This window comes from Rhinopithecus roxellana, chromosome 8, assembly GCF_007565055.1.
Source record: "Rhinopithecus roxellana isolate Shanxi Qingling chromosome 8, ASM756505v1, whole genome shotgun sequence".
Taxonomy (NCBI): domain Eukaryota; kingdom Metazoa; phylum Chordata; class Mammalia; order Primates; family Cercopithecidae; genus Rhinopithecus; species Rhinopithecus roxellana.
The window spans coordinates 41,744,639-41,758,152 of record NC_044556.1 but is presented as its reverse complement, the minus strand read 5'-3'; the positions used below and the strand labels follow the sequence as shown (position 1 = coordinate 41,758,152).

The following is a 13,514-nucleotide window of genomic DNA, read 5'->3' as shown; positions in this document are numbered from 1 at the left end:
TGGAAGCAGAGTTGGCAGTGAGCCGAGATCGTGCCACTGCACTCCATCCAGCCTGGGTGACAGAGCGAGACTCCGTCTCAAAAAAAAAAAAAAAGAAAAAGAAAAAAGAAACGCATCATTAGAATCTCAATCTAGTGGCCGGGCGCGGTGGCTCAAGCCTGTAATCCCAGCACTTTGGGAGGCCGAGACGGGCGGATCACGAGGTCAGGAGATCGAGACCATCCTGGCTAACCTGGTGAAACCCCGTCTCTACTAAAAAAAAATACAAAAAACTAGCCGGGCGAGGTGCGGGCGACTGTAGTCCCAGCTACTCGGGAGGCTGAGGCAGGAGAATGGCGGGAACCCAGGAGGCGGAGCTTGCAGTGAGCTGAGATCCAGCCACTGCACTCCAGCCTGGGTGACAGAGCAAGACTCTGTCTCAAAAAAAAAAAAAAAAAGAAAAAAAAAAGGAATCTCAATCTAGTAAGGCAGAGAGAAGATAATGATCAGAAAGACAATTAGTCTCACACAACATAAGACAGTACAGCGAACACTGATATTTGTGTATATTACTTTTGTATGGATTTTCCCCCCACATCAGAAAGGGTAATGTATTGACCTTAACACAAAGTTTGAGGGAGGCGTACCTCACACAAGCGCAAAAACACAATCATCATGCTTATTAAATACAAAATAATCTATACTGTTTTTTGATAGTCAAAGTATTTTTTCAAAAGTGGAAGAAAAAGGGATGTTAGCTAATAGGTACTACTACTTACTCTGTAGTTTTGTAAACGTCAGAATACAGCCCTGCTTTCTGATACTTCTTCTTTGGGGGACGTGGGGGCTTCTTTTCCCTTGGGATGAGAGAAAGCACAGGCTGCAAGGTACTTTCAGGTTCAGGAGGTTTAGCTGGGGTTTCAGGAGGACTGGGAATCTCAACTGGTGCTTCATTAAAGCTAGAAAGAGAAGTTTAAAGATAATTTTATTGTGAAAAAAATGTTTTCCTACAAATAATTGTCTACTTAAAAAAATCACAGCAATTAAAAAAAGAGATACAGGGACTTCCTTATCTGCCCATGTTTAAATAACTGGTACGAGACTTCACCTGACAAGAAGTAATAGAAACATGGTAGTCTACTAGATACTTAGAGAAAATTTTATTTTATTTTAGTTTTTGAGTCGGAGTCTTGCTCTGTCACCCAGGCTGGGGTGCAGGGGCACAATCTTGGCTCACTACAACTTCCGCCTCCTGAGTTCAAGTGATTTCTTCTGCCTCAGCCTCCCGAGTAGCTGGGATTACAGGGGCACGCCACTACGCCCAGCTAAGTTTTGTATTTTTAGCAGAGACAGGGTTTCGCCATGTTGGCCAGGCTGGTCTTTAACTCCTGACCTCAAGTGATACGCCCGCCTCGGCCTCCCAAGTGTTGGGATTATAGGTGTGAGCCACCATGCTTTGCATGAGAAAAATTTAAAAGACGATTATTATCAGATACTGGACAACAGTTAGTGCAGCACTGTGATCCCTGAGAAATCTGAAAAAAATGCTGTGAGTTACACAACCACCTTGCCTTTCTTTTGTTTTTCTTTTTGTTTTTTGAGATGGAGTCTCACTCTGCTGCCCAGGTTCGAGTGCAGTGGCACAATCTTGTCTCACTGCAACTTCTGCCTCCTGGGTTCCAGAGATTCTCCTGCCTCAACCTCCTGAGTAGCTCGGATTACAGGTGCCTGTCACCACATCTGGATGATTTTTGTATTTTTAGTAGAGACAGGGTTTCACCATGTTGGACAGGCTGGTCTCAAACTCCTAACATCAGGTAATCCGCCTACCCAAAGTGCTGGGATTACAGGCATGAGCCACTGCGCCCAGCCCCACCTTGCCTTTCTTTTCTTTTCTTTTCCTTCCTTTTCCCTTCCCCCCCCCCCCCCCCCCACCCGCCTTCTTTCTTTTTGTGAGATGGAGTCTTGCTCTGTCTCCCAGGCTGGAGTGCAGTGGTGTGATCTCGGCTCTCTGCTGCTGGGCTCAAGTGATTCTCCTACCTCAGCTTCCTGAGTAGCTGGGATTACAGGTATGTGCCACCACACCCAGCTTATTTTTTTTTTTTTGTATTTTTAGTAGAGATGGGGTTTCACCATGCTGCCCAGGATGGTCTTGAACTCCTGATCTCAGGTGATCTGCCCACCTCAGCTTCCCAAAGTGTTAGAATTACAGGCGTGAGCCATTACACCCAGACCCCACCTTGCCTTTCTAAGAATGACTGTGGTACAGAAGTAGAAACCAAGCAGAGAATGGCCAAACTGATACATCCCTTGAAAAGGGATATATCAGAGTACAGAGGGACTGAGATAGCTGGAATTTGTGGAACTGAGTACCAGAATGGAAAAAGCTACAGAGAATTATAACTCTAGAAATCTAACTATGGGTGTCTCTTTCAGTATACTGCTAAACACTACGTTGTGCATGTGAAGGGTAAAATTCCATATGGCTGAACAAAGAACTACCAGAAAACTGTAACCTGAGCAATTCACACAACTCACATATGATGGCAGATACTCAGATTCCATTAGGCAAAGTAGAAAGACATTGTTCAACAATAGGTGACATTAAACAGTAAGCTAAGAGAGTAATGTTATCCACTGTTAGAGGGCTTAATTATCCTGACATAAAGACCAGCCTTAGCTAAGTTTAAAAACAATATTCATGAGAATCCAAACTGATCCATAAGTAACTTAACTGCCTACCAAAATAAAATTGAATATTTGTAAAGGAAACCAACAAAAACCAGACATACAATAATGCGACATCACAATGTCTTGCATCCAATAATAAATTCCTACATATGACAAAATGCAGGAAAATGTGAACCAGGAGAAAAATCATTCAGTAGAAACAGCAATAGAAATAGAAATCACAAAGACAGAAAAGAAAATAACTTTGAGGTACTACTCTACAAGCATAAATCAGGAATTTAGAAGAAAATACAAACAGAATGAGGAGAGGAATGGAAGACTTAACAACAACAACAAAAGGAATATTGATAATTGATAAATACCAAATCTGAAATGAAAAACTGGAGGGTACTTAACAGCAAATAAGACACTGGAGATCAGTGAACTTGAAGACAGCAATAGAAACAACATAAACTGAGACACAGAGATTAAAGGAAAGAATAAATTAGTAGAGAATATAATACTAACAGAATCTTAGACTCTCAGGAAAGGAGAAAACTTACTACTAAAAACAACTGAACACTCGGAAAACAACAAAAACCAGATATACAATGATGTAACGTTCACAATATAAAAAATTCACAATGAAAAAAATTGAGAATTATGGCAAAAAAGTTTCCCAAATTGATAAAAAGTATAACCTCAGAGTTAGAAGAAACTAAGCAAACCACAGGCAGGATAAATAAAACAAATAAGGTACAGTATATCATAATAAACTTGCTAAAAACTATTGATGAAGAAAACAAAAGAAGCTAAAGAGGCCGGGTGCAGTCCAGCATTTTGGGACGCCGAGGCGGGCGGATCACAAGGTCAGGAGATCATGATCATCCTGGCTAATATGGTGAAACCCCATCTCTACTAAAAATACAAAAACAAAAAATTAGCCAGGCATGGTGGTGGGCACCTGCAGTCCCAGCTATTCGGGAGGCTGAGGCAGGAAAATAGTGTGAACCCGGGAGGCAGAGCTTGCAGTGAGCTGAGATCATGCCACTGCACTCCAGCCTGGGAGGCCAAAAACAAACAAAAAGAAGCAGCTGAAGAAAAAACACATCTTATAAAAAGGCGCAGAGCACAGTGGCTCAAGCCTGTAAACCCAGCACTCTGTATGTCTGATGCAGGAGTATTGCTTGAGTCCAGGAATTCAAGACCAGCCTGGGCAACATAGCAAGACCCGTTTCTTTAAAAAAAAAAAAAAAAGTTTAGATATCATATCCACAACAATGCAAACCAGAAGACAATGTAATGACATCTAAGAGTGCTAAAAGGAGAGGGAAAGGGGAAGCTTATCAAAATAGAAATCTAGGCCGGGCGCGGTGGCTCAAGCCTGTAATCCCAGCACTTTGGGAGGCCGAGACGGGCGGATCACGAGGTCAGGAGATCGAGACCATCCTGGCTAACACAGTGAAACCCCGTCTCTACTAAAAAAATACAAAAACTAGCCGGGCGAGGTGGCGGGCGCCTGTAGTCCCAGCTACTCGGGAGGCTGAGGCGGGAGAATGGCGCAAACCCGGGAGGCGGAGCTTGCAGTGAGCTGAGATCGGGCCACTGCACTCCAGTCCGGGTGACAGAGCGAGACTCCGCCTCAAAAAAAAAAAAAAAAAAAAAAAAAAAACAAAATAGAAATCTAAATCAAACAAAAACATTTAAAAAAAAAAAGATGTGCTTGATTCAGCAGCACATATACTAAAATTGGAACAATACAGAGATTAGCATGGCCCTGGTGCAAGAATGACATGCAAACTTGTGAAGCATTCCATATTTTTAAACAAAGCATTTTATTTAAAAAATAATACAGGTGATTCTTGTTCCAGACAAAAATGGAACAGATGTATATTTTTACTGTACATTTTACTAAGTACAACTAAAAGCTCTGGAAATTATCTATAATACAAACATAAGCAAACGTACTGGCAATGACCAGGCAGGAAGTTTCCCAGATACTTGATTTGCCTCATACGTACAGATTAAATTAAGTTTCCCTATTATTAAGGACAAGGCAAATATATAATTTCATCATATATGTTCAGTATCATAATAGAGGTCCTAGCCAGTGCAAAAAGACCAGAAAAAGAAAACAACATTGAAAAGGAAGAATTACAAACTATTTCTACTCACATATTATTTGACTGTCTATATAAAAACACCCAAAGACTCTACAAAAGAGAAAGTACTACAATTAGTGAATTACACAACAATGTTGAGGAATCCAAGGTCAAATTCAACCGTATTTCTATGTTCTATCAATGAGAAAATTGAAATCAAAATTAAACAACGCTACTTACAACAATAGAAAAGTAGCCAGGCAGGGTGGCTCACTCCTATAATCCCAACACTGTGGGAGGATGAGGCGGGCAGATCACCTAAGGTCAGGAGTTTGAGACCAACCTGGTGAACATGGTGAAACCCCGTCTCTCCTCAAAATACAAAAATAAGCTGGGTATGGTAGCATGCAACTGTAGTCCCAGCTCCTCAGGAAGCTGAGGCAGGAGAATCACTTGAACCCAGGAGGTGGAGGTTGCATTAAGCCAAGATGGCAGTGCTGCACTCCAGCCTGGGCAACAGAATGAGACTCCATCTCAAAAACAAACAAACAAACAAACAAACAAAAAAAACAAGAAAAGCATTAAATGCTTAGATACATATCAAACAAAATAATACAGAACTATAATTTCTTTATTAATTTATAAACATAAGTATAAATTTAAAAGAAAACCAAAATATAAATCTAACCAAATACATGCAGTACATAAGAGTATAAACAAAACAATGAATTAAAAAAAAAGGCCAGGCACGGTGGCTCATGCCTGTAATCCCAGCACTTTGGGAGGCCGAGGCAGGTGAATTACTTGAGGTCAAGAGTTCGAGGCCAACCTGGCCAATATGGTGAAACCCCATCTCCAAAATATAAAAATTAGCCAGGCATGCTGCCGGGCACCTGTAACCTCAGCTACTCAGGAGGCTGAGGCAGGAGAATCACTTGAGCCCAGGCGGTGGAGGTTGCAATGAGCCAAGATCACTCTACTGCACTTCAGCCTGGGTGACAGAGCAAGGCTCCATTTTATAAAAAAAAAAAAGAAAAGAAAAAAATTAAAAATCAAAGATAATCTAAAATAAATGGAGTGATATACCACGTCCATGGATGTCCATGGAATGAAACACTGAATGTCATTAAGATGGCAATTTCTAGGCCGGGTGTGGTGACTCATGCCTGTAATTCAAGCACTTTGGGAGGCCGAGGCGGGAGGATCACAAGGTCAGGAGATCGAGACCATCCTGGCTAACATGGTGAAACCCCGTCTCTATTGAAATACAAAAAATTAGCTGGGTGTGGTGGCAGGCGCCTGTAGTCCCAGCTACTCGGGAAGCTGAGGCAGGAGAATGGCGTGAACCTGGGAGGCAGAGTTTGCAGTGAGCTGAGATTGAGCCACTGCACTCTAGCCTGGGAAACAGCGAGATTCCATCTCAAAAATAAAAAAAAAAGATGGCAATTTCAATCCAGGCTTGGCAGCTTTCACCTGTAATACCAGCACTTGGGGAGGCTGAGGCAGGAGGATCACTTGAGCCCAGAGGTTGGAGACCAACCTAGGCAACACAGACCCAATCTTTGCAAAAAAATTTTAAAAAACTAGCCAGGTGTGGTGGCTTACACTTGTAGTCCCAGCTACTGAAGAGACTAAAGTGGGAAGATTGCTCAAATCCAGGAGGTCAAGGATGACAGTAAACCATTGCACTCTAGCCTGGGCAACAGAGGAAGACTCTGTGTCTTAAAAAAAAAAAATTGGTGATTGCAATTTTCCCCCAAACTGATCTACAGATCTAACACAATCTCAAGTACCAACAGAGGTTTCTTTGTTTGTTTGTTTTTGAGAAAATGCCAAGACAATTCACAAATTGCCGTGGAAAGACAAAAACTAAGGCCGGGCGTGGTAAATCACGCCTGTAATCTCCAGCACCTTGGGAGGCTGAGGCGGGCGGATTATGAGGTCAGGAGATCGAGACCATCCTGGCTAACACAGTGAAACCCCGTCTCTACTAAAAATAGAAAAAATACCCGGGCATGGTGGTGGGCGCCTGTAGTCCCAGCTACTCGGGAGGCTGAGGCAGGAGAATGGCGTGAACCCAGGAGGTGGAGCTTGCAGTGAGGTCATGCCACTGCACTCCGGCCTGGGCGACAGAGCAAGACTCTTGTCTGTCTCAAAAAAAAAAAAAAAAAAAAAAAAAAAAAATTACAAATAATTGGAGGATTTATCTAATTTCAAGAGTTACTGTAAATGTATGGTAATCAGCACAATGTGATACTAGCTACACAAAAGAAATGAAGAACAGAATAGAGTACAGAAATAAACACACATGACTAATTTTTTTTTGAAAAACTGTGGTAAAATGCACATACCAAAACATTTACCTTTTAAACCATTTTTAAGTGTTCTAGACAGTTCAGTGACATGAAAATACATTCACATTGTTGTACAACTATCACCAGTATCCATCCTCCTCCACATCTTTTTCATCCTCCCAGACAGAATAACTGACCCTATTAAAGAAACACTCTATTCCATCCTCCCTCCAACCCCTAATAACCAATATTCTACTTTCTGCCTGTATGAATTTGTCTATTCCAGGTTCTCATACTAGTGAAATCATAAAATATATGTCCATTTGTGTCTGACTTACTTCATTTTTATTTTTTCTTTTTTGACTCAGAGTCTCATTCCATCCACCAGGCTGGAGGGCAGTGGCACGATCTCGGCTCGCTGCAACCTCTACCTCCTGGGTTTAAGCGATTCTCCTGCCTCAGCCTCCCGAGTAGCTGGGATTACAGGGGCACACCACCACGCCCAGCTAATATATATATATTTTTTGAGATGGCATCTTGCTCTCGTCGCCCAGGTTGGAGTGCAATGACATGATCTTGTCTCACTGAAACCTTCGGGCCACCAATGTCTGCTAATTTTTGTATTTTTAGTAGAGATGGGGTTTCACCATGTTGGCCAGGCTGCTCTTGAACTCCTGACCTCAGATGATTCACACGTCTCCGCCTCCCAAAGTACTGGGATTACAGGCGTGAGCCACTGCATCCGGCTGCTAATGATTTTCTTAATAGCGTCTGGGAACTTATCTACTGCCTCTTGGTTGGCAGAAGCAACTTCTCCTTTTATCTTGACTTTTTCTTTTTCTTTTTTTTGAGACGGAGTTTCACTCTGACACTGAGGCTGGAGTACAGTGGCCTGGTCTCGGCTCACTGCAGCCTACGCCTCCTGGGTTCAAGCGATTTCTCCTGCCTCAGCCTCCTGAATAGCTGGGACTACAGGTACCCACTACCACACCTGGCTAATGTTTCTTTTTTTAATACAGAAGGGTTTCACCATGTTGACCAGGCTGGTCTTGAACTCATGACTTCAAGTGATTGCCTGCCCCAGCCTCCCAAAATGCTGAGATTACAGGCATGAGCCACTGAGCTGGCTTTTTTTTTTTTTTTTTTTTTGAGACGGAGTCTCGCTTCGTCACCCAGGCTAAAGTACAGTGGTGCAATCTTGGCTCACTGCAAGCTCTGCCTCCCAGGCTCAAGCAACTCTCCCTGTCTCAGCCTTCCAAGTAGCTGGGATTACAGGCACCTACCACCATGCTCGGCTAATTTTTGCATTTTTAGTAGAGACAGCATTTCACCATGCTGGCTGGGCTGGTCTTGAACTCCTGACCTCAGGTGATCTACCAGCCTCAGCATCCCAAAGTGGTGGGATTACAGGTGTGATCCACCACGCCCAGACAGGTATGTCTTTTTAAGGCAATCCTGCACCCACATAAAAACCGCATTTTCAGCCAGGCGTGGTGGCTTACACCTGTTATCCCAGCACTTTAGGAAGCCGAGGCGGGCGGATCACAAGGTCAGGAGATTGGGACCATTCTGGCCAACATGGCGAAATGCATGTCTACTGAAACGCAAAAAATGAGCTGGGCATGGTGGTAGTTCCAGCTACTAGGGAGGCTGACGTAGGGGAATTGCTTAAACCCGGGAGGCAGAGGTTGCAGTGAGCCAAGATCGTGCCACTGCATTCCAGCCTGGCGACAGAGCAAGACTGTCTAAAAAAAAAACAAACAAAAAACTCCTGCATTTTCAATACGAGATAAAAAGATATCCCGGAAAAAGTACAAAGTTTCGCACCTGCTGGCACAGCTGCGGTGATGGCTTTGTGAAACTCCTTTTCTTTTTTCAAGTCCTTATGCTAGATTCATTTATTTTTCTTTTTTTCTTTTGAGACGGAGTCTCACTCTGTCGCTCAGGCTGTAAGGCAACGGCATGATCTCGGCTCACTGCAACCTCCACCTCCCGGGTTCAAGCAATTTTCCTTCCTCAGCCTCTGGAGTAGCTAGGATTACAGGTGCCTGCCATCACACCTAATTTTTTGTATTTTTAGTAGAGACAGGGTTTCTCCACGTTGGCCAGGCTGGTCTCTAACTCCTGACCCCATGATCCGCCCACCTCTGCCTCCCAAAGTGCTGGGATTATAGGTGGGAGCCACTGTGTCCCACCTATTTATCTTGAAATGGTGGGCAATCACAGCTGCAGGCCTCAATCTATGGTACATATCAAGCAGTTCAACTTTTTGTTTTCTTGTAATGTCAGGACTTTTCTCTTGTTCTTGGAAGCACTTCTAACATTACTAATCCCATTTCATATAGGTCTCATAGGGTCATTCAAGGTTTATGGAAGCATAGTAAAAACAATGAGAACGCAAGAACTTCAAGAGATCACTTTGTACTGTGATATGCAATTTACCAGAGGGATTCCAGTAAACTGCTCACTTGGAGATGATTAGTGTCATATGACTTTGAAGTGGATTCTGGCAACACTTGAGTTCTTCATTGCAATAACAAGAGGTGGCTATGAAATTATTATAGCAGTACAGTATGTATTATAGTTTTTTTGTTTTCTTGGCTCACTGCGACCTCTGCCTCCTAGGTTCAAGCGATTCTCCTGCCTCAGCCTCCCAAGTAGCTGGGATTACAGGCATGCGCCACCATGCCTGGCTAATTTTGTATTTTTAGTAGAGACGGGGTTTCTCCATGTTGGTCAGGTTGGTCTCCAACTCCCGACCTCAGGGGATCCGCCTGCCTTGGCCTCCGAAAGTGCTGGGATTACAGGCATAAGTTACCATGCCTGGCCTATTACAGTTAATTTTATGATTTTTTTTTTTTTTTTTTTTGAGACAGAGTCTCGCTCTGTCACCCGGGCTGGAGTGCAGTGGCCAGATCTCAGCTCACTGCAAGCTCCGCCTCCCAGGTTCACACCACTCTCCTGCTTCAGCCTCCCGAGTAGCTGGGACTACAGGTGCCTGCCACCTCGCCCGGCTAGTTTTTTGTATTTTTTAGTAGAGATGGGGTTTCAGTGTTAGCCAGGATGGTCTTGATCTGCTGACCTCATGATCCGCCTGTCTCGGCCTCCCAAAGTGCTGGGATTACAGGCTTGAGCCACCGAATTTTATGAATAATGCTGTCTTTGTTTACATTTCTCATAACTGAGAATGGCATCATGTATGGTTTGTGTTTGTAAATTCTGATAAATTTTAACTTTATTTGAGACAGTCTTGCTTTTTTGCCCAGGCTGGAGTGCAATGGCATGATGCTGGCTCACTGCAACCTTCGCCACCCAGAGTTCAAATGATTCTGCCTCAGCCTCACAAGTAGCTAGGAGGACAGACACCCACCACCTCACCTGGCTGTTTTTTTTTTTTTTTTTTTTTTTTTTTTGAGACACAGCCTCACTCTGTGGCCAGGCTGGAGTGCAGTGGAGCAACATCGGTTCACTGCAATCTCCGCCTCCTGGGTTCAAGTTATTCTCCTGCCTCAGCCTCCTGAGTAGCTGTGATTAAAGGTGTGTGCCACCATGCCCGGCTAATTTTTGTATTTTTAGTAGAGACAGGGTGTCACCATATTGGCCAGGCTGGTCTCGAACTCCTGACCTCAAGTGATTCACCCACCTTGGCCTCCCAAAAGTGCTGGAATTATAGGCGTGGGCCACCACGCCCAGCCTAGGTTTGTTTGTTTGTGTTTTGAGACACAGTCTTGCTCTGTCGCCCACGCTGGAGGGCAGTGGCGCGATCTTGGATCACTGTAGTTTCCCCCTCCTAGGTTCAAGTGATTTTCCTGCCTCAGCCTCCCAGGTAGTTGGGATTACAGGCACTCACCATCATGCAGGGCTACCTTTTTTTTTTTTGAGGTGGAGTCTTGCTCTGTTGCCCAGGCTAAAGTGCAATGGTGCGATCTCAGCTCCCTGCAACCTTCGCCTCCTGGGATCAAGCGACTCTCCTGCCTCATCCTCCTGAGTAGCTGGGATTATAGGCATGTGCCACCATGCTTGACTAATTTTTTCTATTTTTAGTAGAGACAAGGTTTCACCATGTTGGTCAGGCTGGTCTTGCACTTCTGACCTCGTGATCTGCTTGCCTCGGCCTCTCAAAGTGCTGGGATTACAGGTGTGAACCACTGCGCCCGGCCACGGAGGGCTACTTTTTTAATTTTTAGTAGAGACGAAGTTCCACCATGCTGGCCAGGCTGGTCTCAAACTCCTGACCTCAGGTGATCCACCCACCTCAGCCTCCCAAAGTACTAGGATGCGCCCGGCCTAATTTTTTTTTTTTTGAGACAGAGTCTCACTCTTTCACCCGATTCCCAGGGAATTTCAAGTTACTGGGCACAATTTATTGAACAGTTCTTCTTTATTGATATGCCTCTGTTACCCAGCAAGCTTCCATATATGTGTAGGTCTGTTTCTTTTATCTATTCAGTTCCACACAACCTTAATATTCCATAGCTTGAAATTAAATCTTGGGAGAAATCCTTTATTTTATTCAGTAATTACATTTCCAGGTATATACCCTGATATAGTTTTTTTTTTTGAGACAGAGTCTCACTCTGTCACCCAGGTTGGAGTGGTCTGATCTCAGCTCACTGCCACCTCCAGCTCCAAGGTTCAAGCAATTCTCCTGCCTCAGCCTCATGAGTAGCTGGGATTACAGGCATGCATCACCACACCTGGCTAATTTTTCTTTTCTTTTCTTTTCTTTTTTTGGGACACAGTCCTGCTCTTGTCGCCCAGGCTAGAGTGCAGTGGCTGGATCCCGGCTCACTGCAACCTCCACCTCCTGGGTTCAAGCAATTCTCCTGCCTCAGGCTCCTGAGTAGTTAGGACTATAGGCATCCGCCACCTAGCTAATTTTTGCACTTTTTAGTAGAGATGGAGTTTCGCCATGTTGGCCAGGCTGGTCTCAAACTCCTGACCTCAGGTGATCTGTCCACCTCGGCCTCCCAAAATGCTGTGATTACAAGCATGAGCCACCATGCCTGGCCAATTTTTCTATTTTTAGTAGAGACGGGTTTTCACTATGTTGGCCAGGCTGGTCTTAAATTCCTGACCTCAGGTGATCCACCCACCTCGGTCCCCCAAATTGCTGGGATTACAGGCATGAGCCACTGCGCCCAGCCCCTGATACAGTTTGGATGTGTGTCCTGCCTACCTCTCATGCTGGAATGTAATCACCAGTATTGGTGTTGAAACCTGGTGGGAAGTGACTGGACCATGGGATGGGGGTGGTTTTCTCTTAAGTGGTTTAGCACCATTCCCTTGATGCTATCATTGCCATAGTGAGTGAGTTCTGTTGAGATTTGGTGCTTTAAAATGTGTATGGCACTTGGTCCTTCTTCTTGCTCCTCCTCTGGCCCTGTAACCTATATACTCCCCATGACTGAAAGTTTCCTGAAGCCTCCCCAGAAGCCTAGGAGATGCCAGCATCATGCCTACTATACAGCCTGCAGGACCATGAACCAATTAAACCTCTTTTCTTTATAAATTACCCAGTCTCAGGTATTTATAGCAATGTGAGAACAAATTAATATAATGCCTTAAGTCCGGGCACAGTGGCTCACGCCTGTAATCCCAGCACTTTGGGAGGCCAAGGCGGGTGGATCACCTGAGGTCAGGAGTTCAAGACCAGATTGACCAATATGGTGAAACTCTGTCTCTACTAAAAACACAAAAAAATTAGCTGGGCGTTGTGGTGGGCGCCTCTAATCCCAGCTACTTGGGAGACTGAGGCAGGAGAATTGCTTAAACCCAGGAGGTGGAGGTTGCAGTGAGCTGAGATCATGCCACTGCACTCTAGCTTGGGTGACAAGAGCGAAACTCTGTCTCAAAAAAAAAAAAAAAAATATATATATATATATATATATATATATATATATATGTTGGAAACAGGCCCCCCAAAATCTGGCCATAAACAAAATCTCTGCAGCACTGTGACATGTTCATGATGTTCATGATGGCCATGATGCCTACGCTGTAAGGTTGTGGGTTTACTGGAATGAGGGCAAGGAACACCTGGCCCACTCAGGGCGGAAAACCGCTTAAAGGTGTTCTTAAACCACAAACAATAGCATGAGTGATCTATGCCTTAAGGACATGCATCTGCTGCAGATAACTAGCCAAACCCATCCCTTTATTTCAGCGGATCCTTTTGTTTCCCATAAGGGATACTTTTAGTTAATCTAATATCTATAGAAACAATGCTCATGACTGGCTTGCTGTTAATAAATATGTGGGTAAATCTCTGTTCAGGGCTCTCAGCTCTGAAGGCTGTGAGACCCCTGATTTCCCACTTCATACCTCTATATTTCTGTGTGTGTGTGTGTGTGTGTGTGTGTGTGTGTGTGTGTGTGTGTGTGTGTGTCTTTCATTCCTCTAGTGCCACTGGGTTAAGGGTCTCCCCGACCGAGCTGATCTTGGCATATATATATATATATATATATAT

General features: G+C 44.1%; 1 protein-coding gene and 2 non-coding genes across 7 annotated transcripts in view; 1 reads left to right on the top strand and 2 right to left on the bottom strand.

Moving 5' to 3' along the window:
• Positions 1-13,514, bottom strand: part of ASH1L (ASH1 like histone lysine methyltransferase) — a 226,326-nt gene that overhangs the window by 77,904 nt on the left and 134,908 nt on the right. For 4 of the 5 annotated variants that reach the window (XM_030937140.1, XM_030937139.1, XM_030937142.1 and 1 more), the window contains one exon: positions 759-938. The exons of the other annotated variant lie outside the window; for it this stretch is intronic. In XM_030937140.1, coding sequence (XP_030793000.1) covers positions 759-938 — 180 coding nt within the window. The remainder of the gene's footprint in view (positions 1-758; positions 939-13,514) is intronic. 5 annotated transcript variants of the gene reach the window in all.
• Positions 575-677, bottom strand: LOC115899490. Its single transcript, XR_004059187.1, has one exon. It is a non-coding gene; the product is annotated as a small nucleolar RNA U13 (small nucleolar RNA).
• Positions 4,369-4,472, top strand: LOC115899361. Its single transcript, XR_004059088.1, has one exon. It is a non-coding gene; the product is annotated as a U6 spliceosomal RNA (small nuclear RNA).